Source organism: Onychostoma macrolepis, chromosome 14 (genome assembly GCF_012432095.1).
Source record: "Onychostoma macrolepis isolate SWU-2019 chromosome 14, ASM1243209v1, whole genome shotgun sequence".
Taxonomy (NCBI): Eukaryota; Metazoa; Chordata; class Actinopteri; order Cypriniformes; family Cyprinidae; genus Onychostoma; species Onychostoma macrolepis.
Genome location: NC_081168.1, coordinates 13,438,699 through 13,464,925, shown reverse-complemented (window position 1 = coordinate 13,464,925; position 26,227 = coordinate 13,438,699). Strand labels below are relative to the sequence as shown.

The 26,227-nt window shown below is 35.4% G+C and overlaps 2 protein-coding genes across 4 annotated transcripts; one reads left to right on the top strand and one right to left on the bottom strand.

Annotated features, from left to right (window-relative positions):
• Positions 1–1,046: 1,046 nt before the first annotated feature.
• Positions 1,047–13,842, bottom strand: xkrx (XK related X-linked). Its single transcript, XM_058798139.1, has 4 exons — positions 13,703–13,842; positions 13,120–13,634; positions 4,854–5,119; positions 1,047–2,640 (listed from the first exon to the last, which is right to left on the bottom strand). The coding sequence occupies exons 2-4, from the start codon at positions 13,470–13,472 to the stop codon at positions 1,838–1,840; spliced, it is 1,422 nt and encodes a 473-aa protein (XP_058654122.1). The 5' UTR covers positions 13,473–13,634; positions 13,703–13,842; the 3' UTR covers positions 1,047–1,837.
• On the top strand, positions 13,156–25,832 carry arl13a (ADP-ribosylation factor-like 13A). Of its 3 annotated transcripts, none has more exons than XM_058798140.1 (11): positions 13,156–13,280; positions 14,450–14,496; positions 19,595–19,708; positions 19,819–19,889; positions 19,981–20,230; positions 20,494–20,599; positions 20,760–20,965; positions 24,357–24,453; positions 24,541–24,805; positions 24,883–24,999; positions 25,233–25,832. In XM_058798140.1, coding segments are annotated over exons 2-11 (1,293 nt in total). In that variant the 5' UTR covers positions 13,156–13,280; positions 14,450–14,494; the 3' UTR covers positions 25,298–25,832. The 3 variants fall into 3 exon arrangements, with proteins under 3 accessions (XP_058654123.1, XP_058654124.1, XP_058654125.1); XM_058798141.1 differs by lacking the exon at positions 13,156–13,280 and adding an exon at positions 13,801–13,931; XM_058798142.1 differs by lacking the exon at positions 13,156–13,280 and adding an exon at positions 13,989–14,084.
• Positions 25,833–26,227: the final 395 nt, after the last annotated feature.

The following is a 26,227-nucleotide window of genomic DNA, read 5'->3' as shown; positions in this document are numbered from 1 at the left end:
ATGTATATTATGTAGTTTAACCTCCTAATTGTTTAGAAAAAGTAAAAAAAAAAAATAATAATAATAATTTAAAAATAAATAAATTATATATATATATATAATTTTTAAATTACAGCATGGGACTCAATTAAAAAATAAAAATATATGAATTAACGTACCAAAAACAATTATTTTTTTCTTTTCTTAAATCACCAATACATATTTAGGTTTCAGGATTTTTTTTTTATACCAAACTTTGAATAAAGATTATTCTCAGTTATAAAATAATGATTTGATGTACCATTTTTCTTTATGTAAAATGACCATAAATGGGTTTTCCCATTATATACAAAGTATCTATAAACTGTATCTAATTTGCATATTAATGTGTTTTTGGGGCAACATGTAATGAAAAAAGAAGTGTAATAAGAGTAATAATTGACAAGATTTTCATAATATATAATATTTCATAAGAATATTGAAATATAATTTCTTTCCCTATTCTTTTGTTATGTCTCCCAAAATGCATAATAAACATGCTTTTAGTCCCAGTGTCCTCAATTGAGGACATGTATGAAATCAACGTCCTGTTTCCTAACAGAAATTCATATTTTGATTTGAAACCCCATAACATTTTCCTGAGATGTTGATTTATGACAAACAGTTTAAAAATGAGTCAGATTTAAATGATAATTAACAAATATTATATTTCCATAAGAAGGGTGTTACATATGATCACTAAATTAATGTCAGCCATTGAAGACCAAGGAGAGGGAGTGGTCATGGTGAGACATCCAAACATTTAGTATCTCTGAAAAGCCCTGAATGTATTGTGCTCTGAACAGGACATCTACACTTAAAACTGCCATGTAGAGAAGTTCACTAAAATATAATATCCTCATATGAGGACACGGGGTCTCAGGAGGTTAATGCCTTTGCTTTGATTTTAAATTTGATGTAGGTTCTGAAAATGTTTTTCATGTGGTTCATCTTAAAATCTTTATATTAAGAGCCTAACACTTTTGTAAAGGCATGCTTTAGATCAGAATCATGATTATCAGGCACAATTCAGATATTTATGGCATCTTTATTCATATAACATTATCATTATCCAACTCAGTAGTAAAGAGGCACATAACTCAGGCAAAAATCACACGCAAAAATATTTCCATACAAAATAAACAAACAGACATCTCTTTTTACAGTGAAAAAATGAAGGACATTAGTGTATTCAGGCACAAAATTTCACTCACACAATATTAAGGCAAATGAGAGTTCAGCTTACATCATTAAAGAAGACTCTCCAAATCTAAAGGTTTAAAAAAAGCACAGGGCTGTTGAAGCAAACTTAAGAACAGTTCAGAAGGCTCTTTGGCTTGAGTCACGGTACCCTGGAAAATGTTAGTGCAACAGGTGCCAAAACTTTACCAGTTTCATTCCTCCAAAATTGGCAAGATTCCCACACACCTGGCCCACAGACTAGCCATGCAGCTCTCTACTGAAAGCTGCCTTTGTTAATCATCACAGTATAACTCAACCGGGGGCATTCTTTGGTCTTCAATGGCCAATAAAAAGAAATAGGTCAGCGCTCTACAATTAATAAATGATGAGCTACCCTCTCCACACCAACATAAGGTTATCGTGCTCTACACCTTCTTTTTGAAGAACAGCTCCAAATGGCATAAAACACAAATTTCCTGAAGCTTTTAGGACCATATAAAATCAATTGTTCCTTCACTAATTACAGTAGCTATAGCATAGTTCATCATCTCAATGTAATACTCCCGAGTCAGGATATGTGCAAATATGCCTCGCATGGCCCCAAACAGCGCTACATTAACAAAACAGCAGATGCTTTTCATGCTGCCTCCATGAAATCATCCACAATATCAGTTTCTCGATCTGTCAGGTAATTCGTGAGATCAGGAGGTGTATGTTCTTGAGGACCCTGTGCATGGTTTTCAGGTGGCTGCGATTGCTTTTTCTTCCAGCAGCAAGAGCAACGTAGACAGTCCTCGACATTGTAGTGAAAAAGTCTGCGGCACGGATGGCAGAACTGATGGAAGATCAGCATGAAGATTACAGCCAGGCCGTAGCACACGATAAGTTGCACCACCAGCAGCGGCGTGCATATGTATTCATAGAAGTCTGACTTGAAGTAGTACCACAATATCATGAGGGTCACATTCTCCATGAAGCGCAGGGTGTAGTAGACAGCCAAGCTTCTCCAGCGAGGCTGTTTCTCCACCAGGTCGTGGTCGGACAGGTCCAGCTGCACGGCGGACCAGCAGAAAATATTGATGCAGGCGTAGAGAAATGTGACCATGCAGAGCACCACGGTGGTGCCAAGTTTACTGAAGTTCTTCTCTACGTTCTCAGGCAGTGATGCCTTCCTGGCCCAGAACTCAACCCATGGCTGGAAGAAGAAGATGAACAGGTTGGTCAGGCCCACCAGGACCACCCAGACCGTGAGTGTTGTGCTGAAGAGCACCAAGGTGGTGATCCGTGTGGCGATCTCTAACCCTCGCCAGAGGATCATGCACAGGTAGGCAATAGGCTTCATTCGCACTTTGTAGTCATCGTACTTGATCTGTATGGCCAGAACACTGCAAACTAAAGCTCCGTATACGATCGATATCATGGAAATGATCATCAGGGCAACTGTAAACACAAACAGGACGAGCGTTAGTGTAAAAATACAGAAAATAAAAATGTAACTTTACAATGAGGTTCCATTTGTTAACTTCATTAAGAAACAATGAAAAATATGGTCACATTTCATTTTTAGGTGTCCTTCTTAAAATAGTGAGGATTGAGTAAAATGAATAAACATTTAGGATTAATGGCGTTATATAATTATTAAAAATGTACTGTTATTTCTGTAGTATGTATGTAATGTGTAACAGGCTTGCTGCAATAGTCGGTATTGATGTTATACAGGTGTTAAGCTGCAACACCGGTTACACCACTTGCCCACCGTGGCACCGCCCCCTTCCGTCGTTTTGATTTTTTAATAAAAATCATTTAGTTCAGTTGGAGAAAAGACACTACAATTACAAACTGAACGCGGCTGCTCAAGGCAACGTCGCATCACAGATCAGGAGCAAGAGTCAGGTTTTATTTCTCACGTGAGGAGAGGGAGTCGAGCTGACCGACAAGAAGAGTGAGGTGAGAAAGAGTGGCGGAAGAGTTTCGAAACCAAATGCCTGTTTGGCAATATTTTGGATTTTGAAAGGCCTGTTGACTTTTGCCATTTATCCAAGTTGATTTTGGAAGTTTTTTTAAACATTCGTTTTATTTATTTATTTGGTTTCACAGTGTTTGCTGAATTTTACTTTATTTAAACTTTGTGTAATTTATTTATTTTATTTTATTTTACATCAAGGTTTATGCTGTGCCTCCAAGCTTTCTTATTTGTTTTGCATTTCTTATTCGTTTCTTATTTATTTGGTTCCACAATGTTTGCTGATTTTCAGTTTTGTAGCCTTGCCTATTCCCATTTACACTTTGTGTAACTTATTGGTTATTTTATATTAGGCATATAGCATGGTGTACTTTTATTCGTTTTGTTATTAAAAGTTCTATGATATACACACACACACATATATATATATATATATATATATATGGTAACACTTTACAATAAGGTACATTAGTTAACAACATTAGTAAACATGAACTAAGAATGAACAATACTTCTACAGCATTTATTAATCTTAGTTAACGTTAATTTCAGCATTCACTAATGCATTATTAAAATCACAAGTTGTGTTTGTTAACGTTAGTTAATGCACTGTGAACTAACATGAATAAACAACTGTATTTTCATTAACTAACATTAACAAAGATTAATAAATATTGTAATAAATGCATTGTTCATTGTTTGTTCATGTCAGTTAATACATTACATAATGTTAATAAATGACACCTTATTGTAAAGTGTTACCATAAAATATATATATATATATAAATTAGTGCTGTCAAATGATTATTGCATCCAAAATAAAAAATTTTGTTTGCATTGTGTACTGTTTATTTATTATTTATATAAATACACACGTGCATGTATGTGTGTGTGTGTGTGTGTGTGTGTGTGTGTGTGTATATATATATATATATTTTTTTTTTTTTTTTTAATTTATATATTATATATAAATATTTTCTGTATAATTCCAACATATTTTTACATGGATGTGAGTGTATTTATGAATACATAAATTTACAGAGTTCACACACACATATATTATGTAAACAAAAACCTTTATTTTGGATGCGATTAATCTTTTGACAGCACTAATATATATAGGCTAAGGGACTTTGATGTACTTTATAATTGATGCTGAATCGAGTGATGTAACATCGATTAACTGGTGGGAAAATTTCCTCACCTTCACAACCCTAATGTGTAACAAGAAAAAATACTTCTAAAGCATTTATTAATCTTAGAACGTTACTTTTGAGCATTTACCAATACATTATTAAAATCAAATGTTGTATCGGGAAATATTATATAATGGACCTCAGCTAACAATGTTAACAAGAATAATAAACATTGTAACAAATGTAATGCTCATTGTTTGTTAAAAGCAATAGTTCACCCAAAAATGTAAATTAGCTGAAAATTGACTCACTCTCAGGCCATCCAAGGTGTAAATGAGCTGAAATCTGATGTGAAATCTGTACCAATGAACAACAAAAAAAAATAACCACTCATTTACACCTTGGACGGCCTGATGGCAAGTACGTTTTCATGTAATTTTCATTTTAAGGTAAACTACTCCTTTCATGTTAGTTAACTACCATTGTTTCACGGGATCTTATTGTAAAGTGTTTCCAATATTACATTTGGTATCTAGTAAAGAATTCAGACTTACGCCGTGTGGGAAGGACATATTTTTCCTGAATGGTGGCATAGAGCTGTAGAGTGAGCTGTGGAGTGGAGCCTAGGAAAGCCTGGATGACAGCTGTGCGTTTGAAGGCATTGCGGTGGACAGCTAGTTTGCGTTCTGAATGTCCGATCTCACATTCGAAGGCTGGGCCTAAGCCTCTGCCATGCTTTAGCTTGATCTTTCTTGAAATGGTAACATATGGTTCCTCCTTTTTTCCCGCCTGACAGTAAACAAGAAGAGCTTCAATGCACCTGAAAGGAAAAAGGAATCAGGCAGATACTAAAAAACTGATTTTACTGCTTACAATGGATTACAATGGAGAGCATGGCAACTGATTTATAAACAAAACAAAACCAAAAAAGTAATAAAAACGTTTAATTCTAAAATAATTAACCAATTTGAGCAAACAAAACAGACTTTCACTACTCATACACTTGGTTTCCACAAGGTGGCAGCAAAATCTTAGAGATCGAACCATTTCAAACCAGTTTATCAGCTTGCAGTGCTGAAATATGAGAAGTGTGCAATCCATGTGAAAAATTCACAACTGTAGTGTTTGCATGTCCTGCATGAACACAGCATTTCACTTTTAATTTGAATAAAGCATTGCCTTTAAACTGCAATCAAATTGACTTTAGCACGAGTGAACATGCTTAACATTATTACAATCACTGAAAACAAGTCAACACTGCTGTGAACTATGATGTTTATAAACAAATATGATTTAATAAAATTATGTATACACTAGTGTTCAAAATGATTTAAAAAAAAATTAATACTTTTATTCAGTAAGGATGCATTTAAATGAACAAATGTCACAGTAAAGGCATTTATAATATAACAAAAGAATTCTACTTCAAATAAATGCAGCTCTTTTGAAAAAAAATGCATAATGGTTTAAAAAAAAAATTGCATCAATTCTATGGTGCTAATTATTGTTGTACTATTTACTTTCACTATCATTAATATTTTGGTAAATATTTAGGTCAGGTAAATTTTAGAAGTTCTATCATTAATTATGAAACATTGGTTTAGTTAGTACAGATAAGTTTTTGCACTAATTTTGCATGCTTTTTTTTTTTTCTTGTGCTTTCTGGAACATTGTGGGACTAGTCATAAAAGACAAAAATCATCCAACATACACTTCTGAAGTGTTAGATGACTCACTTTTGGTAACTGTTTATGCTGAACTGTCATCAGATCTGTATTATGCATGTACCATGTAATTTTACACATTGAGCTTTTGGCCTGCTGGATGTGTGAACTTTGATTGTAATCTTATTTTTATTTTATGGAACCATTTACGCAATGCTTTCATGTGTTTGTATAAATTCATTGAATGTGGCTCACTAAATATGATCACAAAACATAACAGCTATATTCTTAAAGCGATACTTCACCCAAAAATGAAAAAAAACTGTCATTTGATCATTGATCCAAATCTTATTTTTTGTGTCTAATGGAACATAAAAGAAGCTCTCCATACAACATAAGACAATTCCAACCAAAACTGTTTGGTTACCAATATTATGAAAATATTATCTTTTGGGTTCCACAGAAGAAAAAATGTTGTACAGGTCTGAAGGTTGTACAGAGGGTAAATAAAAGATCCCAGAGTTTTGTTTTGTGGGTGAACTATGCATTTCACGGTAATTCACACTAATTGTGTGATTATAATGTGTGAGTTTATTACACTTCTATGTATGTGGTTTGCAGTAGGCACTCCTACTCAACTGCTGCATGTAAAGCATCAGGTGCCAGATCACATGATCATGTGACACTTCAAATCAAACCCTAGCCTTAACTATAAAAGAACATAAATGGCTTCCTCTCTTTTTATCACAGCAAATGTCACCTCTTTTGCTGTGAAATGAGAAGGATGCTTTGAGCAAGAATTTCAACACTTAGCTGCACAGCATGCAGAAGAGGCTGTTCCAGTCTGTGTGAGTGGCCATGTTTATTCAAAAACATGTAAATTAAGTCTACAACCCAAACACATTAATGTGTGCGATTGTCAGAGTTCGTTTAACATGACACCATTTTGTGTGCTTGTAAAGTTGTATAAGAAACAGAAAAATATACTAGTTTAGCATGGCTTTTTACTTTTCATCCATCCAGAGCACCTAGAAATAATAATAATAAGCTGTTTAAAGCTTTCTATAGCATAATATGATGCACAACATTATGGCATCTACAAAGTGTGGGTCACTTGTAGGGGTGTCCCCGACTAAGGATTTTTATAGTCAAACCGGAATTTTCAAATCTTGCCAATAGTCGACTGATAGTCAAATCATATGTTTGGGGGCGGGGCCAAAATACATTACCAAGAGTCAAGTCAGACATTGGACAGTCATAATTACTGACTTTAACACACAGGGAAAATGTGTAACGGACGCCTCACAGATGCAAAAATAATTTTTTATGTTTTGATTAAAAGATAGTTAACATTAAATGTCAGCAAAACCCTAAGAAATCAAAAAACATTTTTTTACAATAGTGCTCTCATTATAACTTTATGTAGCCTATATGACATTTATTAATGTTCTGGATTTCTGTTTTGAGCTGCGCGCCCTAAAGATGACCATAGAATGAAGCATTTGATAGCAGGTTTTTAATTTATCATTTATCTCATATAGAATACGCTTCGTTATTTATACAACATAACGTTAATATTACGACTTATAGGCTATCTGCACAAAATGCCCCAAATGCATGAACGTGTCTGCGCGGCTCTGAATGAACTCTTGTTGTGGACGCGTTGTTCATGCAACAACGTGCAGAAACACGGTAACTAAACTCTAAAAATTCACAGCGTTATTATAATAGTGTTCTCGTTATAATGTTACGTATATGAGAGTCCCAGTCATTAACATTCTGCATTGTTGTTTGTACTGCTCTCGCTGCGCGCTGACGAGATGTAGCCTACTACAATAAAGCGCTTTACCGCAACTCTCCTATACGAGATAAATAATACACAATATATGTATAAACAGGCTGAAATGTTCACTTGTACCCTACCTGATCGGGTCACAGATTATGGAAAGTGAAACTTAAATCCAGAGGTGGAAAGAGTATGAAAATGTTTTACTCAAGTAAAAGTACCATTACATTAATTAAATTTTACTTAAGTACAAGTAAAAGTACCAGTCTAAAAATCTACTCAAGTAAAAGTAAAAAGTAGCTCATTTAAAATGAACTCCGAGTAAAAATTACTTGTTAACAGTGGGTGTCAAACTCAGTTCCTGGAGGGCCACAGCCCTACACAGTATAGATATAACCCTAATTAAATACATCTGATCCAGCTAATCTAATCATTTAGGCTTATTTGAAAACTACATGGTATGTGTGTTGGAGCAGGGTTGGAACTAAACTCGTTAGGGCTGCGGCCCTCCAGGAAGCGAGTTTGACACCCCTGGGATAGGCCTATAAATCTCAAACTAGTTGTTTTTAATTAAAGGAATCAGTTATTTAGAATAATAAGACATTTGGGCTGTTACCAGGCAAATTAAATCAATATCAGCAAAATTCATCTTTGCAATGCAAAGGAAACACAGAAGCTTCATCTGAAGTGGCATTTAGATGTATTTACACAGTTTAATGCAGGACATGAATGCATTTAACCTGCAGTTACAAATGCAGAAATAATGTTTTGATATATAACACATAAAATGTTGAATACTCATTTGAAATTATATTTTTTTTTAAAGTAACTGTTAATAAGTGAGTCATTGAGACTGAACCGAATCATTTAAACAGTTGATTAATTCAGGAACGAAACACCCTCATGTTGCTCAGAGACGCAAAATAGTGCTGTGGCTGTGTTTGGGGTTATTTTTGTTATCGAAATAGAGCTAAAACAGGCAATATGGCGTCTAAAACGCAAGTCTCTTAATTAACTTCTTGTTTATTGAACTGTTGTAATGAAGAAGAAAAATCTATATGTAATCATGCTGATTTTTGGAGAAAAACGGCACTCTTCGTGTGATATTGATGTACTATATGAAATGATATAAATATTCCGTGATCATTTTAAATGCATTTTAACAGACTGAATCACGCAGTGAAAGAACGCAGTCTAAATGCGCGCGCACACTGGTCTACTAGACTTCAAGGCACTCTGTAGGAGTGTTTTGTTTGGTTTTTGGCTAAATACTGATAATGTCAAATTGCACATCGTTAGAACAACAATTACGATATTATCACAGACGATAAATCGCATACCCTTGCACCACTGTCTTTTTGGCTAATTTGTGCAAAACCTTTTGCTAAACTGCCAAAGCTTCATTTTAACCACCAATGCAATGATGCAAGTATTTATACTTACCTCCACATGCTTGCGAAGGGTTGATGTCGATATTTATAAGCTGCTAGTTTGGTCTCCCTAGGCAAACAGTTTACACTGCACAATAGTGCATAAACATGGCCAGGGGTTCACTTCATTTCCTTCGAGTTCAACTTCAGCAGAATACGACGGGGTTTGGTTTTCAGCTGGGTTTGCACCATTAACGCCTGTCTTGTCCGTCTTTGTCTTTTTCTGATTTTAGCGCCAGTTTGTTCTCCTGCCCATTACTGCAGTAGTTTCCAGGGAGCGATTTTTTTTTTTTTAACTCCGTAATTAATGTGTTTTAAAATGTAGCGAAGTACAATACTTCAAACAAAATATACTTAAGTAAAATTACAGATTTTAAAAATTACTTTAAAAAGTAGAAGTACACAAAAAAGCTACTCAATTACAGTAACGCAAGTAAATGTAATTCGTTACTTTCCACCTCTGCTTAAATCTATAGGGGTGGTTGGATTTATTCACGCACGTTAAAATATTTATTTAAAGCTTATTTATTTTCAGATTCGTATTTACAGCGTTATCTTAATAGGCTGTATATTAACTTATTGGGAGAAAACCGGTAGTTCTATGTGAAATCAGACATTGAGCACCCCCATATAGCTAAAATGGCACGATCATAACACCCCGCGAATATTCGACTGTGAGATTAGGAGTCGAATCAGGCTTCTTCTAACGAAGCATCAAATCGTCGACTATTCGGGTCACCCCTAGTCACTTGTAATCTAATAAAGTCAGAGCTGTCTGCCATATTAGAACGCTTGACCTGTGCTGCACAAAGAAACCAGAGCCTGTTATAAGAGCTTGGTAAAATGATTACTAAAGACAGTCTTTGGTTTCTGCACAGCAACTACAGGCCCTGTTATTATATAAGGAGATGATGAAGGTGGCTATTTTAATCTTGATATTTAATACTCGCCAATGGCAGATGCTTCTAGCCAAAGCATACAGTGGGATTACTTTCTCTCCACTTTTGTGTTTGCAGCCCAAATTTGGTAAACCCTAACAAATGTGAGAACCATGTAGAACTGTATGCCAAATACCAACAGGAGAAAAAAAAAAAAAACATTCTCAGAAATCCAGTCACTTCAAAAAGAATCATTCTTCAATAGCTCTTCTCTCAAGAAATACAATGAGATGATAAACAGGAAGATGAGACATTTCCTCTTCAAGAGAATGATTTTTACACTGTCAGATATTTATAGAGGTGACCCTTACCCTCATCTTTTCTTACAGTCTACTGACTGCTTACTGATCTCGGCACAGTATACCAAAGAAGGACTTAGTCCACAAATTGGACCTGCACACTGCATTCCCTCCTTTTCCTCTATTTTTGTTGTTGTTTTTTTTGTTCAGACTTGACAGTAAGCAGAGAAATGGATGTGCCATGTCGTCTATAGTGTACACAGTCAATCACAGGTCAGTATTTTGTAAAAATAAACTTAAAAACTTTGAATTTGTCTTTGAATTTCAAGTTGATATGAAGCTATGGCAGATCTGAAGGCTAAATCCCAAACCACATGCTATTTCTTTGGTAAGAAATTATAAGCTAATGCATTTTTAATATAAACAGCTTAGCACTTTGGCATAGGATGATTGGAAACATAATTTTTAATTACAAAAAAGCAAGAGCTGTACACTGCTGAGAATATAAATCTGTTGTTTACATTAGTCGTAAGATTGACATTGATTTCTGCTGTATAATCAACAGCTTTGAAGATATTTGAATACTCTATGACCACGACCTAGATAGTACCTGTCCTTCTGTAACCTGCCACATATTCCTAGATAACAGTATTAACAGAGTACAATAACTGACGGTAGACTGAGAAATTATGGTCGTTTTGTTTATGTGTGGCAACACACACCCTTAGACTTCAATTCCAACCAATAAGATTGAATCCTGCTGTGATTTTACTTTCACTTATCTCCTAAACTACCCAGACTCCACCTTAATAACCTGGAAAACATGTCAATGTTTGCTGAACAAGACTGAACACATTTTGAAATTTGAAACATGGATGCCAGAAGCAAGGGGAGTACTGTATCTAAAATATTTGTTGGGAGACACCCAAAATTTTCAGTAGTGGTTTTAACTCTGAACATTCTTAAGAACACTGACTCATGTAATTTCATAACATACTGTAGGAATATGTATAAATAAAGTTCCAGCAGTTGTAGTTTTGTTACGTGTTGAGACTTGACCTATTACTAAGCTTGTCTGGCATTTCGGAATTGGAAACTTCTGGGGTAAAGATTCACAGTACTTAAAAACTGAACTCTCAAAACTGCCGTTTACCAGTCAAAAGTGTGAATACATCAACTCATTCTTGATCATTACTTAAGTATTGTGATTTTTCCACATATTAGGATAATAGTGAAGTTATCAAATTATAAAATAATACAGATGGGTGGAAATTTAGTACTAACCAAAAAACAACAACAACATACTTGAACTGAATCCTGGTGTTGGTTTTAAACAATACTGAAAGAGGTCTAGTTATACTAGGTCCTTTTGGATGCTTTTATTTCACTGTTGAATCACCTCATTCATTAAAAAATGATTTAAAATTTAAAATATACAAAATAAAATGTTGTCAAGAAAAAAAATACATAGGCACAATTTATATATGTTATTAGTTTGCCCTTTTTTGAACGGTGCTATATAAATACACAGCCATACAGTTTAAAAAATATATATTTTAAAATGTAATTTAATTAATTGTAATCTATGGAAAACCTGACTTTGTAACAGCCCCTCTAAATAAACATTTATTATTATAATCAGTGTTGAAAACAGTTGTGCTGCTTAATATTTTTCTAGAAACTGTGATACATTTTATTCAGGATTCTTGATAAATAGAAAATTCTAAATATACGTGTTTTAACCGTCACTTTTGATTAATTTTATGCATCCTGGCAGAATAAATGTATTTCTTTCAAAAAAATATAACTGACCCCAAACAATTGAACGCTAGTATATAGAACGATAGGTATATAGATACCATATAGATACCATATACATATCAGGTCCAAACTACAGTTCCTGTACATACGAGAAAATTACTTAGGGGAAGGCCAAATAATAATTTTGTTTGCTTATATATTACGGTTTACATTTTAGCAATTTTAGTAATTATTTGTGACCCTGGACCACAAAACCAGTCATATGTAGCATGGGTATACATGTAGCAATATCCAACAAAGCATTGTATGGGTCAATATTACAATTTTTTTGCCAAAAATCATTAGTATATTAAGTAAACATCATGTCCCATGAAGATATTTTGTAAATGTCCAACCGAAAATATATCAAAACTTAATTTTTGATTAAAAATATGCATTGCCAAGAACTTCATTTGGACCATTTTAAAGGTGATTTTCCTCAATATTTAGATTTTTTTGGACCCTTAAGATTCCAGATTTTCAAATAGTTGTATCTCAGCCCAAAATGTTCCTATCCTAACAAACCATACATCAATGGAAAGCTTATTTATCCAGCTGTATAAATCTCAATTTTAATAAAAATGACCCTTATAACTGGTTTTGTGGTCTAGGGTCACATTTTGTATTTCATAACCATTTAATTAAATTCTAGCTATAGCTGAAAACTTTGATACTGCTATTAATGTCAGTTTCTATTGTAACACCTTACCTCATATAGTGTGACAGTATGAACCCAGAACACACTGCCACGAAAGGTCAATGTGTGTTCAATGGACTATCTGTAATTCTTGGCCAATAACGGTGGAAATGTTCAATAGCTTTTTGTATCCCAGATTGAAACTGATTTTTTAAAATAAACATTTACACCAGTGTGGATAAACATGGTGATGTATGTTGGCCCTTGTGTGTTTGTCAATATTGTAGTCATGTGATCATCAAGTGTCATCTCACTGACGCTCATACCTTATAATAGGCCCCATCTGAAGCAGATGCATGAAGAGCACAAGGGGTCGGTCTCTCCCCAGGTCCCGGTGCACGAATGTCAGCGTGAGCTGGGTCAGAACCGACGGAACCAGCATGAATGTAATAGTCAGCCCCATCCACACAACGTCGTCGGACTTATGGTACATGCTGCTGAGCACCGAGGCACATATGAACTCCGCGCAGTACAGGACGGTAGTCCACAGCACGCTGAAGGGTGGATGGACTTTTCCGTGGTTGATCACCATCACGACGCCGTTCTCACTCGGGTTCGCGGCGGACTGCTGCGCCACCACCTCCGTGATGTCATGCTCGGTCGGCTTGTTGTTTTCCATCTTCTATCGTTACTTCTCGTGCTCTTTATATGGCTCGATCCGCGTAGCGTTCATGCCATTGTTTGTGAAAAGTCATCGTCGGTGATGCGGGTCTCAAATCAACCGTCTGCGTGGGGCATTTATGTCAACTCGGCTCACATGCACACTGCCACATATGCAGTTCTGTTAAGGAAAGTCACATAAGTATATAGTATGAAGTGATGTTGTGTGTTTTGAAGTATGTTACGTACCCATCTAGACATCACGATGCCGCCAACGTAGATCAATTAAACCGTTTCCATTTCGCAAACAGACTTTCAACGGAATTGTCTGCGATCAGAAAGCCAGGTGTGTCCAGTGACTGAAAACCTGCACTGTCTCTGGCTGCCCTGCTGGAATCCCCCGGGTCCTAGTGCACAGAGGATATAGTGGTTAACCAAAGTTGATTCAAGATTTGTGAACCATCTTTGCACTGCATTGGTAGATTTGTTTTATGTTATATATCTCCTTTTCACTGCAACTGAATGAGAGAGCAAACTGATGGCAGCAAATTAAGAAACGTGAAATTAATTCCTATAAAGAGGCCTTAATATAAGCATTTTTGGTTGTCTATTGATTTGCATGAAATGCAAGGTCAGAGGATGGCAGAGAGGATTTGAAAGAGATTTATGGACTTATAACAAAAGAAGAAAGCAGTACAAATATACTTAACTTAAGAAATTAACTTGCTTAGCTAAGTGGCCACACCACTGTCAGAATTTTTTTTTTTTTTTTTTTGTGTGTAAATTATGCATACAATTTTCCTTCTTGAAACAATTTAAGCACATTATCACCTATATGAGGGCTTTTTTTAAATTTTTTATTTTTACATTTAGAAGTCCATATTTTAATTTTAACCTCATAAAAAACACTTGGAAAAATATGTAATTAATAATATACAGTATTTTGCTTGTCTTGTGTATCTTAATGATTTTTTTTTATTATTATTTTATCACCAGAGCAAAGATGATCATCAGTTCAACAACATCTGATGCTTTTCAAAAATGTAAGTATCCATTGTTTTTTATATATAACCTGTTGTACTGTTATACAAGTAATAGACACTCTTTTTCTGTAATGTTCTTTAGTAATCATGCTAATACAGGATCAACTGTTCCTGAAACACAAGATAAAAATGTATAAAGCAGTGGTTTTCAAACTTGTTCCTGGGGACCCACAGCTCTGCACATTTTGCATGTCTCCCTAATTTACACACCTGATTTAGATTATCAGCTCATTAGGAAAGTGCTCCATGAATTTAAATGAGTGTGTCAGATAAGGGAGACATGCAAAATGTGCAGAGCAGTGGGTCCTGAGGAACAGGATTGAAAACCACTGGTATAAAGCTTGAATGCCTTGATTTCTGCTTAAACCATAGTGCAAACAATGATTGCTTTTGTACGTTCAGTTTGTTCATGAGAAAACAGCTTTAGCTTTGCATCTGTCCAACTCTACATATTACATTTGTACAGTCAAGGACGCATTACTTACCTGGCCAATGGGTCTATGATCGCAGGGGCCTTGAATTGAGAGTCCCACTGTGGCCTGACACCCAGAATCAAACTACTGCAGTTGTAAAACTGATACACAGACTAACACTGCTTGAATTTGTAGCAGTGAACATTAGCAATGAATTTAGAAATTAGAAATATTGTCTCCTTATTGCAGCTTTGATGTTTTATACAAGTCGTGATACATTGGTGTTGCTTTTGAAATACATTACACACGTGGTGTGTTTATTCTCACAACTGCTGCTATGTACTTGTGCCTTTATTTAGACATTACAATTCAAGAGAGACCCTCCAAAGTGTCTGGTGTCCCAGGGGCCTCACATGGCCATAAACCACCCTTGTAAATACTCCCATTGCAAACAGCCATTGCCTTTTGGCAGCCACATCGTAAAACACTAACAATGGCTATTTGAAAGCACCTGCGTATTATTTTTAATTTGATTTTTTTTCAAATCTAATTTTCAGTATAGAGATTTAGCATGTCAGTTGAATATCTTTACTACATGAGATGAGAGATACACACACAGTAGTGCTGTTGCTGTTGCTCTGCATTCCCACCCCCACAGACGCCTTGTCCCAAACTGAACTAGCCATGATCAGAAAACAAATGCATATGGCCTTCTCTGTCAGCTCTCAAATGCCCAGTGAATCACTGGATAATGCAGTGATTAGTAAAATACATGAGCTTGTGGAATTCTTGGATCTTAGATAATGTGGTATGTGCAGTTGTCCAGCCTGTGATTAATGGAATCGGGTTCACTGTAAATGAGCCGCTGTAAGGACAGGCAACATAGTCACTGAGCTGTTTCCATTTGTGTCATGGCCAGCTGACAGGGGGTTGTGCCTGCACTCAAGGCTCCACATGAGTTTAGTCAGCAGATGAAGTAAGCGCCTGCCAATAATTACTTAATCAGATCAGACTAGAGAGAAGTAAAGAGGATGTTGCATTTGTTTTGTTACGGAAGTTGCTTCACATCCGGTTTTAAGTGGAAGAAACTACCTTCAGTAATTTGATCTTTCAGAGAATCACTCGAATTGTTAGAGGTGGATGCTGCACGCCTTTTTTGAAGTTCTAAATTAAGATTATTGGAGTATGAGAAAATACTATTTCAGTCTTTCTACTTTCAAAATGAATATTATTTGCTGTTTCTTTGTAATTGAGTGAAAACTTGTTTCACCACCAAATTTGTTTTCAGTGTAGATCCTGAAATGACTGAACAGAAAAACAAATGTCTTGAATTGGACCTCTGGTGGTCAAAAGTATGTCATGCACCTCAGGAAACTCAATGCTGCAGCTTATCAGACCCTCCCAGTGACTCTATCAGCTGTGAACATGTGTTCTCGACTGTAATTCTAAAATTCTTGGAAAATGAAAAGTAGCAGATAAAACAGGAAGTGATCAGTGCAGATAATCTTTTCTAACACCTATGTCACATATTTGTTTATTCAAATGTAGTTGATTTAGATATAGGTTGAGATTCAGCGCAGTTTGTGTACTGCTCTTAGAACAACCTTTGACTTGGAATCTTGTGACAGAGACAGATGCAGACTTTGATGTGGGTTGAGCCCGAAACTGCATGTTATTATCATAATTACAGCCTACCTGACATGAATTATACGCATAGTAAAGATAGTCATGGTGAGGTCACTGAAGTTTGGTCTGAAATTGACTGTTATGCAGTGATGCTGTTAAAATTCCTGTAAAATGTATAATTGACCATATTCAATGGCTCAGAAAAGTATTTGCTACACTTAAAATATCAAACTAAGTGGCTTTCATTTGAAAAAAATTTTAATGTGATGAAAACATTGACTTAAATAAATTGACCAAAAATGACAATGGAATGGGTTGGTCAAGTAATTATTAAAAAAGAAAGAAAAGTAAAGTTAGTTGGTTTCATTTCTTTGCAAATGCTACTTGGTTAGATATTTTATGTAATGCAAAGACATTTAAATACTTTTTGAATACTGTGTGCTTATGAATTTTAATGTAAAAAAAAATCAGGCTAAAAGCCCATTCACACCAATAACAATAACTATAAACATAACTATAACGATATTTATTTTGGTGTCCACCCCAACTCACAATATTACTGTGTTTATTATAAGTGAGCGCAGCTGTTAAATGCTTAAGCTCTTTAAAGTCGGGTGGATTCTAATTGGCTGTCAATATTTTTATCATTCATCACCAGGACAAAAAATCATTCTGAAAGTGATTGCAATGATTGTTCCTCTGTGCAGCTATCATTATAACTCTGGAATGAATTCAAATTTTATAGTTGTCATTATCGTCCTTGGTGTGAATGGGCTTTAACAAGCACTAGTTTTCTGAAGTGTTAAAATCAGCATGAAACGAAAGTTGAGATCGTCTTTTCTTCCCTGTTGTGACATATACAGCTTCTTAAAACAGAAAGAAAAAATGTAGGGCGGAACTACATTTTGTCCATTAGGATTTAATTGGATCGTTGTTGTCTGCTAATTGCTGTGATCTCATATGAGTGACAGGTAGCTGGACAGGATGAATTATTGGCCAGCTCTTGTGTCGTCGATACACTCGTCATCACAGAAGCGATGTTACAAGGAGAAGAGAAAGTTAATGTTTTTGATTAAAGATTAAGAGATCCCATAAATGAAAAAAATTGTGATGTGCACGGATAAATAAGTTACAATTGCAATATTCACTGCAGAATACACTGCAATATTCCATAAAAATAAAAATGGTCCAATTTGATGTTGATTTGAACTCTGTGAATATATTACCCAACTTTGGGTAAAATATGGACTAACCCAACTTTTGCAGCAGTTGGGTTAGTCTATATTTTACACAAAGTTGGGTTGAAACAACCCAGAATTTTTTAGAGCGTAGGCAGAAGCAGTAGTCTTCTGAAGATGGAGATTTCAGAAGCACGTACAAGTGAGTCTGCGTCACTTGGATTATTTATCTGCAATTGGTGTGCAAACAACAGGATGACAGCACACTATGCTGCTCCACACAGTAATACGCATTAGACTGAGTAGTAGATAAACTATTTCTCATTTACCTCAAAGCAGATGTCTATAAACTTTTCATATAACTAAACTCTAAATATTTGTTTGGGTGTTTACATATATTTAGCTTATATTAAGCTGGCAGATGTCTACATTTAGCCCAGTTAAACCATGCAGAATGGCAGCCGTCACCTGTCTCCTATGTGATTGGTTGTAAGGATGTGATGGCTTTCCTACTAAGCTCCTCCCACATGAGGTGACAGGATTAGAGGAATAAGTAGAGCCTGATTAGTTTTTAGCAGACTTGTGCAAAATGTCTCTGGAGAGACAAACAAAAACGCATGGAGTCTGACATACTACTGTGAGTAATATATATATAATTTTTTTTTATTGACTGTACATGAACTCTATATATGTGATGTGCTGTATTATGTCTCTGCATATGTCTGTATACTCATTAATGTTTATGATCACGTGTGAGAGAACTGCACTGAATTATAGTGGTCTCCAAATGCTCTTAAATTTAGTTTTTTTGGTCCTATAAACAGTTTAAAGTCTGTATTTATAATCCACACTAACATGTTGATGTCTTGTATCCGTAGTCAAATATGCAGTTTAAAACTTAAAACAGTTGTAGCATCCTTAGTTATGTGTAAGGTGTCAGTTGGGAAGTTTTGTTATGTAGAAAAATGTTTAAAATTATTTTACATTTACAAACATAGAGAGTGTTTGGTGGGCTACAGCAGCGCATGCTGCTTGGATAAAGGGGTCAGGTGTTCAAAATGAGAACAGTGTAATTGACTCAGACTACACTTTAAAGGCTTATGGGACTGAACAGATGTACAGTGATGGACCAAGTACTAAAATTGCAAACCTTCCTACAACTCAGACACCTGTAAATGTAATTAGATTACTGTGTGTCTGCACTGGACAGGCAGCTGCTATTTGAATATGAGCAGGTTATTTTGCCATGGAAGAGCTGATTCTGCTATTTGGCTCAAAAACAAAACCTAATCAGCTCTTTTGCAGTGTTTTCATCTCTTAAAGCCATGACAATGTGGGTTAAATGCTGCAAAATGTTGGCTTATGCGGATTCTTAAGTATGAAAAGAAGGCTAGATGTTTCGTTTTTTATTGTTTTATTGTAACATGAAGTGTGTTTACTTTTTTGCTGTTTATTATGCACCTTTATTTGGCTGTAAAATTAAGAGTTTCTACTTTTTTTGATTGTCTGTGTTGTCTTGTTTATTTTTTTTGGGGGGGGGGGTTGTAAAATGAAACGGGTCTACAAAAGTAAATGTTTAAAAAATATTTAAAATATTTTTAAGTATTTAAACACTTTTTTTTTTTTTTTTTTTAAATAAAGTACATTTTAAAATATAAATAAAATACTTAAATATAAATATTTACTTATTTGGCTATCTCAAAACTAATCCTATATTTGACCATATTTTGTATTTGCTTTTCAAGCATTATAGGTATTAAGGGGATGGTGTGGGTGTCAGAAATTCAAGTAACTAATGAATCCTTAATGCTTAAGGTTAATTCCTGTGCAAGACACAACAGCTGAGGTTTACATGTATGTACCCCCGTTGTCTGCTCTCAGGTATGAGTTAAGGAGACGATGGTGCTCTCCCTGGTGCTCTCCTCCTCAGGTCAACATGTTCAACCTCATGAGCAATTGCTGCAGCTGGGTCTCCAAATTCCAGCAACCACTGAGGTACCTGTCAGCCAAGCAAATCCTATACAATTCTATATGATTTTTAATAGGGGTCAGCCTATTATCAACAAATGCCACATATTAAATATCCCTGTTTGAAAATTTTATAGGAAGATCACGGTTCTAGTGATTGGTTTGGACAAGGCTGGAAAAACATCTTGTGTCAGAGGGATGTTGAGAGGTAATTTTAATAAATGTTAAAGTACATCAGTGAGAGATTTGCTAAATTGACTGCATTTTGCTGAGTTTTAATGTTATGTAACTTTATTCAGTGCCCCCTGGAGATGTAGGTCCCACTCATGGATGTGTCCGCACTGAATTAAGGGTGGAGAACTACTTGGTTAACATACTGGATATGGGAGGGGCTCCTGAGGTTCGGGGGTCCTGGAGAGAACATTACGGTGAAGCTCACGGCATCATCTTTGTGATGGATTCCAGTGACCGACAACGAATGAAAGAGGTCAAAGAAGCTCTGGTGGACTTACTGAAGCACCCAAGAGTAGCAGGAAAACCTCTTCTTGTGTAAGATACCCCTGTTTGCAACTGCTATTATTATTATTAAATCATCTTTCTGATGAAAATATATCAGTTTATTATTATAAATCATATAATATTTTTTTTAAATGATTTTCTTTGACAATGCTCCAAACTATTCAGTTTTTGAAATCGATATAAAATTCAGGTTAAAATATCAGTACTATCTTCAGTGTGTCTAATAGGCAACTATTAGAATTTTGCCTGCAATCCAGCTTATTTTGGACATCTCTATCTATATCTCATAACAGGCTGGCAAATAAACAGGACAAAATGAATGCACTGCTGGGAAATGAGCTCATTGAAATTCTCTCTCTAGAGAGGCTGGTCAACCAGAGCCGTTCCCTTTGCCACATTGTGAGTACTGTGATACAATTGTGATGTATTCAAAACATAAAATAAACCTCCAGAGTAAAGGAACTGACAATATGCCATGTTAATGTTTATGGCAACATTCTGACCGGTTACCAGTAGCTTTATTACAGTGTGTTTTGAGCAGTTTGTTCTTAATCTACAGGAGCCATGTTCTGCCTCAATGGACCTGCGTCGTTGGTCAGACAGGAAAACTCTGCGAGGTCTCAGATGGCTACTGCGAGCCGTGTGCCTGGACTACCCTGACCTCTGTGCCCGTGTGATGAGAGACGGGAGGCGACCATTAGGGCCAGAAGAAAAAGAAAGGAGAGGAAAAATAGAGAAGAGCCGGAACAAAGCTAAAGAGGAAAAGTAAGGGATGCGTTTTATATAAGATAATATGTATTTAAACTACCATTCTAAAGTTTGGGATCAGTACGATTTTTAAATGTTTGATTAAAAAAGTCTCTTATGCTCACCAATGCTACATTTATTTGATACAGTTAAACAATAATATTATGAAATATTATTGCACTTTAAAATATCTGTTTCTGATTTAATATATATTTAAAATGTAATTCTTGTGATGGTGTAAAGGATGCGCCCGCTAGTCCAAACAACGGAATCCAGCGGCCCGGTCGAAGGTTTAATGCGTATTCGGTCTTTTACTTGCGCTTCTGAATTTATCAGGATCTAGTTTCAATTTTAGTCTAACTCCGTGCTTGATCTGACTCCAATTTCAAGTGATCATTAAATTTAGACAATATTTATAATTAAACTGATCACAGATGTCGATTGTACATTAATTTAGATATTTGATTATTCCCGAAAATCCCATACTTTCAATTATTCGTTCATTAGGGACCAGGTACCGCATAGGAATTACACTTCGGGACGATTTTTTTTTTTTTTTTTAGTGAATCCACGGACACAAACTCGTCTGTTCTGAAATTACTCAGAGGGTGCAGAGTGTTATAATACCTTTAAGTGAGCTGCGCCTGCATACTCATAACAAAAAGTGTATTTTTTCCTATAACCACGAGAGCTACACCGTGTTAAGCCAGCGACAGTCAGAAATCCAAAGTCTCCTTCATGGTGCTCCCCATGGCTCATCCATTAGTGCTTTGGTGTGATCTGTCCTGAACGCAGATTTGCGGAAATGCCCCTACCATTAATCTACTAGGAAAAAATGATTTCAGAAGAGATCAGAATAAATCAAATATAACAATTTATTATTAGTCAGGTAAACGTATTGTGCCAATTACATAATAAAACAATAAGAAGCCAATTCAAAAATAAGAAATACATAACATCAGTTGTTCAAAGATGAATCGAAGAATAAAATGTTTACCTGGCTTCAAGAAGAAGATAACATAGTATGGAACATATTAAATACCCTCCACACTATGGGCTGATCTGGCTACAAATCGCCCTGACTGATTTGCAACTTTCCCTTAAACACTACCAGAACAAAAGGGCCATAAACATTAATTATCTGCCCCAAAACAGATTAGATCTTTGTATGGGGGATGAGAAACCTCAGTAGGAGCTGTTCTCGTGCCCCAAATGGTCACACCTATAGAGCAATTTTTATCAGGTTTTGAAAGGAGACCGTCCACAACAGAAGCACAGAGTTAACTTAAGTTTTCAATATTTCTCATAATACAAGTGACTACTGTGAAATTGAGACCATTTTACCAATCGCACAGAGACCTTTAAAATTATACCAAACATGAAAAGGTTAAGATCATTCATTCTTAAGATATAGTAAATATTTTATGTAAGAGTAGCAACTTGGGTTCTTGGCATTTCTTTGTCAACTTTCAGTGACCAGTACCATGAGGGGGAAGGATGGGTGAATGGACCGATGATCAAATGGTCTTTTTCTCAGATCTTCTTGTCTGATTAGAGAGTTTATTGTCTTGCGGCATGACATTTGCATTGTAAGAGTTTCTGGGTGTTTGGCTTCACAAAGAGATTGAAGCCTGATTGGAGAGTTTATTGTTTTGTGGCTTGACATTTGGTGTCACACGTTCCTTAAGAATTCAGTCTGATATGCTGATTTGGTGTTCAAGAAACATTTATTTTTTATCAATTCTGAAAACAGTTGTGCTGCTTTTTTACATTATACAGTATATAATCTACAACCCGAATTCCGGAAATGTTGGGATGTTTTTTTTTTTAATTTGAATAAAATTAAAACTAAAAGACTTTCAAATCACATGAGCCAACATTTTATTCACAATAGAGTATAGATAACATAACAAATGTTTAAACTAAAAAAAGTTTACAATTTTATGCACAAAGTGAGCTAATTTCAAATTTGATGCCTACTACAGGTCTCAAAATAGTTGGGACGGGGGCATGTTTACCATGGTGTAGCATCTCCTCTTCTTTTCAAACAGTTTGAAGACGTCTGGGCATCGAGGTTATGATGAGTTTCTGGAGTTTTGGTGTTGGAATTTGGTCCCATTCTTGCCTGATATAGGTTTCCAGCTGCTGAAGAGTTCATGGTAGTCTTTAACGTATTTTTTGTTTAATGATGTGCCAAATGTTCTCTACAGGTGAAAGATCTGGACTGCAGGCAGGCTAATTCAGCACCCGGACTCTTCTGCTACGAAGCCATGCTGTTGTAATAGCTGCAGTATGTGGTTTTGCATTGTCCTGCTGAAATATACATCTTCTGGAGGGGAGCATATGTTGCTCTAAAACCTTTTTCAGCATTCATAGTGCCTTCCAAAACATGCAAGCTGCCCATACCGTATACACTTGTGCACCCCCATACCATCAGAGATGCTGGCTTTTGAACTGAACGCTGAGATCACGCTGGAAGGTCTCCCTCTTCTTTAGCCCTGAGGACACGGCACTGTTTACCGACAGTGGTTTCTGGAAGTATTCCTGGGCCCATTTAGTAATATCGATGACAGAATCATGCCGATGAGTGATACAGTGTCTTCTGAGGGCCCGAAGACCACAGGCATCCAACAAAGGTCTTCGGCCTTGTCCCTTACACACAGAAACTTCTCCAGTTTCTCTGAATCTTTTGATGATGTTATGCACTGTAGATGATGAGATTTGCAAAGCCTTTGCAATTTGACGTTGAGGAACGTTGTTTTTAAAGTATTCCACAGTCTTTTTATGCACTCTTTCACAGATTGGAGAGCCTCTGCCCATCTTTACTTCTGAGAGACTCTGTCTCTCTAAGACATCCCTTTTATAGCTAATCATGTTACAGACCTGATATCAATTAACTTAATTAGTTGCTAGATGTTCTCTCAGCTGAATCTTTTCAAAATTTCTTGCTTTTTCAGCCCTTTGTTGCCCCCATGCCAACTTTTTTGAGACCTGTAGCAGGCATCACATTTGAAACAAGCTTATTTAGTGCATAAATGTTTAAACAGAGAAATTTTAAACTTTTATGTTCTCTATGCTCTATTGTGAACAAAATATTGGCTCATGTGATTTGAAAGTCTTTTAGTTTTAATTTTATTCAAATGTTAAAAAAATGTCCCAACATGTCCGGAATTCGGTTTGTATTGTAAATAAGAATAGAAAGCTCAAAAGAAGAGCATCTATTTAATATATATATATATATATATATATATATTTTTGTAACAACATAAGTCACTTTTCTTAATGACATTTTATTATTCATTCTTTCTGAATAAGAAAAAATTCTAACTGGCCCAAACGTTCGAACATTTGCATTCATCGTATTATCTAATTTGTATATAAGATTTATGCAACTCATCTTGTCTTGCAGAACACGTACAAGCAAAACCGATATCCGTCAAGAACAGCACAATGAAACTGAAAGGAAAAATGGGACTCTGCAACCAATCAAAAATATTCTAAATAAGGTTAAATATCTTTATCATGGAATTTTTAACAAAACTGTACTGTTGTTTAATTGACTTCACTTATTGATTTACCCTTTGGCATTGTAGGAGAACTCTTTAAAAAAGAAACTAAGCAAAAAGAAGGTGAAGGTTAAAATTAAGAAGGGGAGTCCAAGCAGAGGAGTAAATGAAGACGAGGTGGAGGAGACAGAAGGACATGAAGCAGAACAGGACCACAACAGCCAGAAAGATAAAGCCAGCAGTGCATTACTGCCTCCCAAACGAAGGAAAATTAAACGCAAAGCCAAAGTAAAAGAGGAGAACTCAGGTTTACCGGAGTCCGCCAACAGTGAGGTCTCTAGACCCTCTAGAGGTATTGAAACTTTAGTGTCATTAAAACTGAACTACTGCATCCTATTTCCTTTCATGCTTTTAAACTATTATTCACAGGAAAAGAGGAAAGAATGAGAAAAAAGAAGACAGTTAAAGTAAAACGAAAGAACAAGATAAACACAGAGGAAGTTCCAGCAGTTTATGCACAGCCTGTTGATCTTTCAACTACTTTCGGTAAGGATCAGTGACCTCTATAACACTATCCATTTTGATCATGGCTGCTCTTGGGGTAAATTTAGGCATTGTGGGAGGAATTTTATATATAAACTTTATATTTATTGGAAATCATTTTTCTACATTGATATTAAAACAATAAAAGAAACCAAAACATTTGCTGAACACAGACAGCCCTGATCTGTAGAAAAGTAGACTAATTTAAAACATTTAATTTGCCTGTTTCCTAATAGACCTTTACCGAAAAGCAATTTTGGCTCTCAAAGCCCGACAGGAACAGGACATGGCTTCAGGATAATAATGAAAAAGAAGAATGAAGATCTATGAAGAAATGGATGGATGAATGACATGCTGTGAACCACTTATCGACGTCTTTTACCCAAACAGAAGTCTGCTATCAATGTCTGCAAACAGAAGTTACAGTTTTGTAATGGCTAGATCGTCATTATCAATACCTTTTGTAAAGATTTTTTGAGGCAATTTTTATAAAAATATGTATACTTTGTATTGTAATTCTATTAAGATATTATTGAGAAACGATTGAGAAGGAATTAGCCTATACTAAAAATGGGACATCTATTCAAAAAGGTCTATCCTGAAAAAAGTCCTAAAAGATTTTTGTATTATAACTTACATAACCAGAATGAATCAGTCTCATAGATAATCAAGATGGTTTATCATGAAATATATTGCATCCATTGTATTTATCCTTGAATCTGTTTTTACAGAAGATGCCTACCTTTTTTTTTTTTTTTGGTGAAATTTTATTACTTTTTTAAAAAATATATAAATCCGTTTCTTTTTTGCCCATTTATACTTTTTTATTTATTTATTTATTTTTTTGGTGTGTGATTTGAGATAAATTTGCATGATGGCATAGGCTACCTATTGCTCAAAATGATTGTCCCTGATGTTTTTCAACCAAATAAATAAACAAAATCCTGATCAAAACACTGGGTTATTCTAATATATTATTCAACGATTAGTTTTGAATAAGAGCTTTTCTTAACCAGGTAACGCTTTGTTAACCTGAAGGCTAACTGAAAAACAAAGGGAAATATTTAACTTGACCATTTGTACCATAGGTAATTTAATGCCTTTTGTATTTTTAAATAATTACTAATAAGCTAGCGATTTTCTTTCAGGAACCAAATAGGCATAGTTATCCAAAGAAACTGAATACTTTCGTTGACAATGGGTTTGGAACTACAAAACAAAAACAAAAAAA

What these genes read in the sequence shown, in the direction of transcription:
- arl13a (XM_058798140.1), top strand. An exon ending in AAATTCCAGCAACCACTGAG is followed by an intron (nt 19,709 to 19,818) that starts GTACCTGTCAGC and finishes AAAATTTTATAG; the next exon opens with GAAGATCACGGTTCTAGTGA. An exon ending in TGTCAGAGGGATGTTGAGAG is followed by an intron (nt 19,890 to 19,980) that starts GTAATTTTAATA and finishes AACTTTATTCAG; the next exon opens with TGCCCCCTGGAGATGTAGGT.
- xkrx (XM_058798139.1), bottom strand. Translation starts at nt 13,472, where the DNA reads ATGGAAAACAACAAGCCGACCGAGCATGACATCACGGAGGTGGTGGCG. An exon ending in CAGATGGGGCCTATTATAAG is followed by an intron (nt 5,120 to 13,119) that starts GTATGAGCGTCA and finishes TTTTCCTTTCAG; the next exon opens with GTGCATTGAAGCTCTTCTTG. An exon ending in ATATGTCCTTCCCACACGGC is followed by an intron (nt 2,641 to 4,853) that starts GTAAGTCTGAAT and finishes TTGTGTTTACAG; the next exon opens with TTGCCCTGATGATCATTTCC.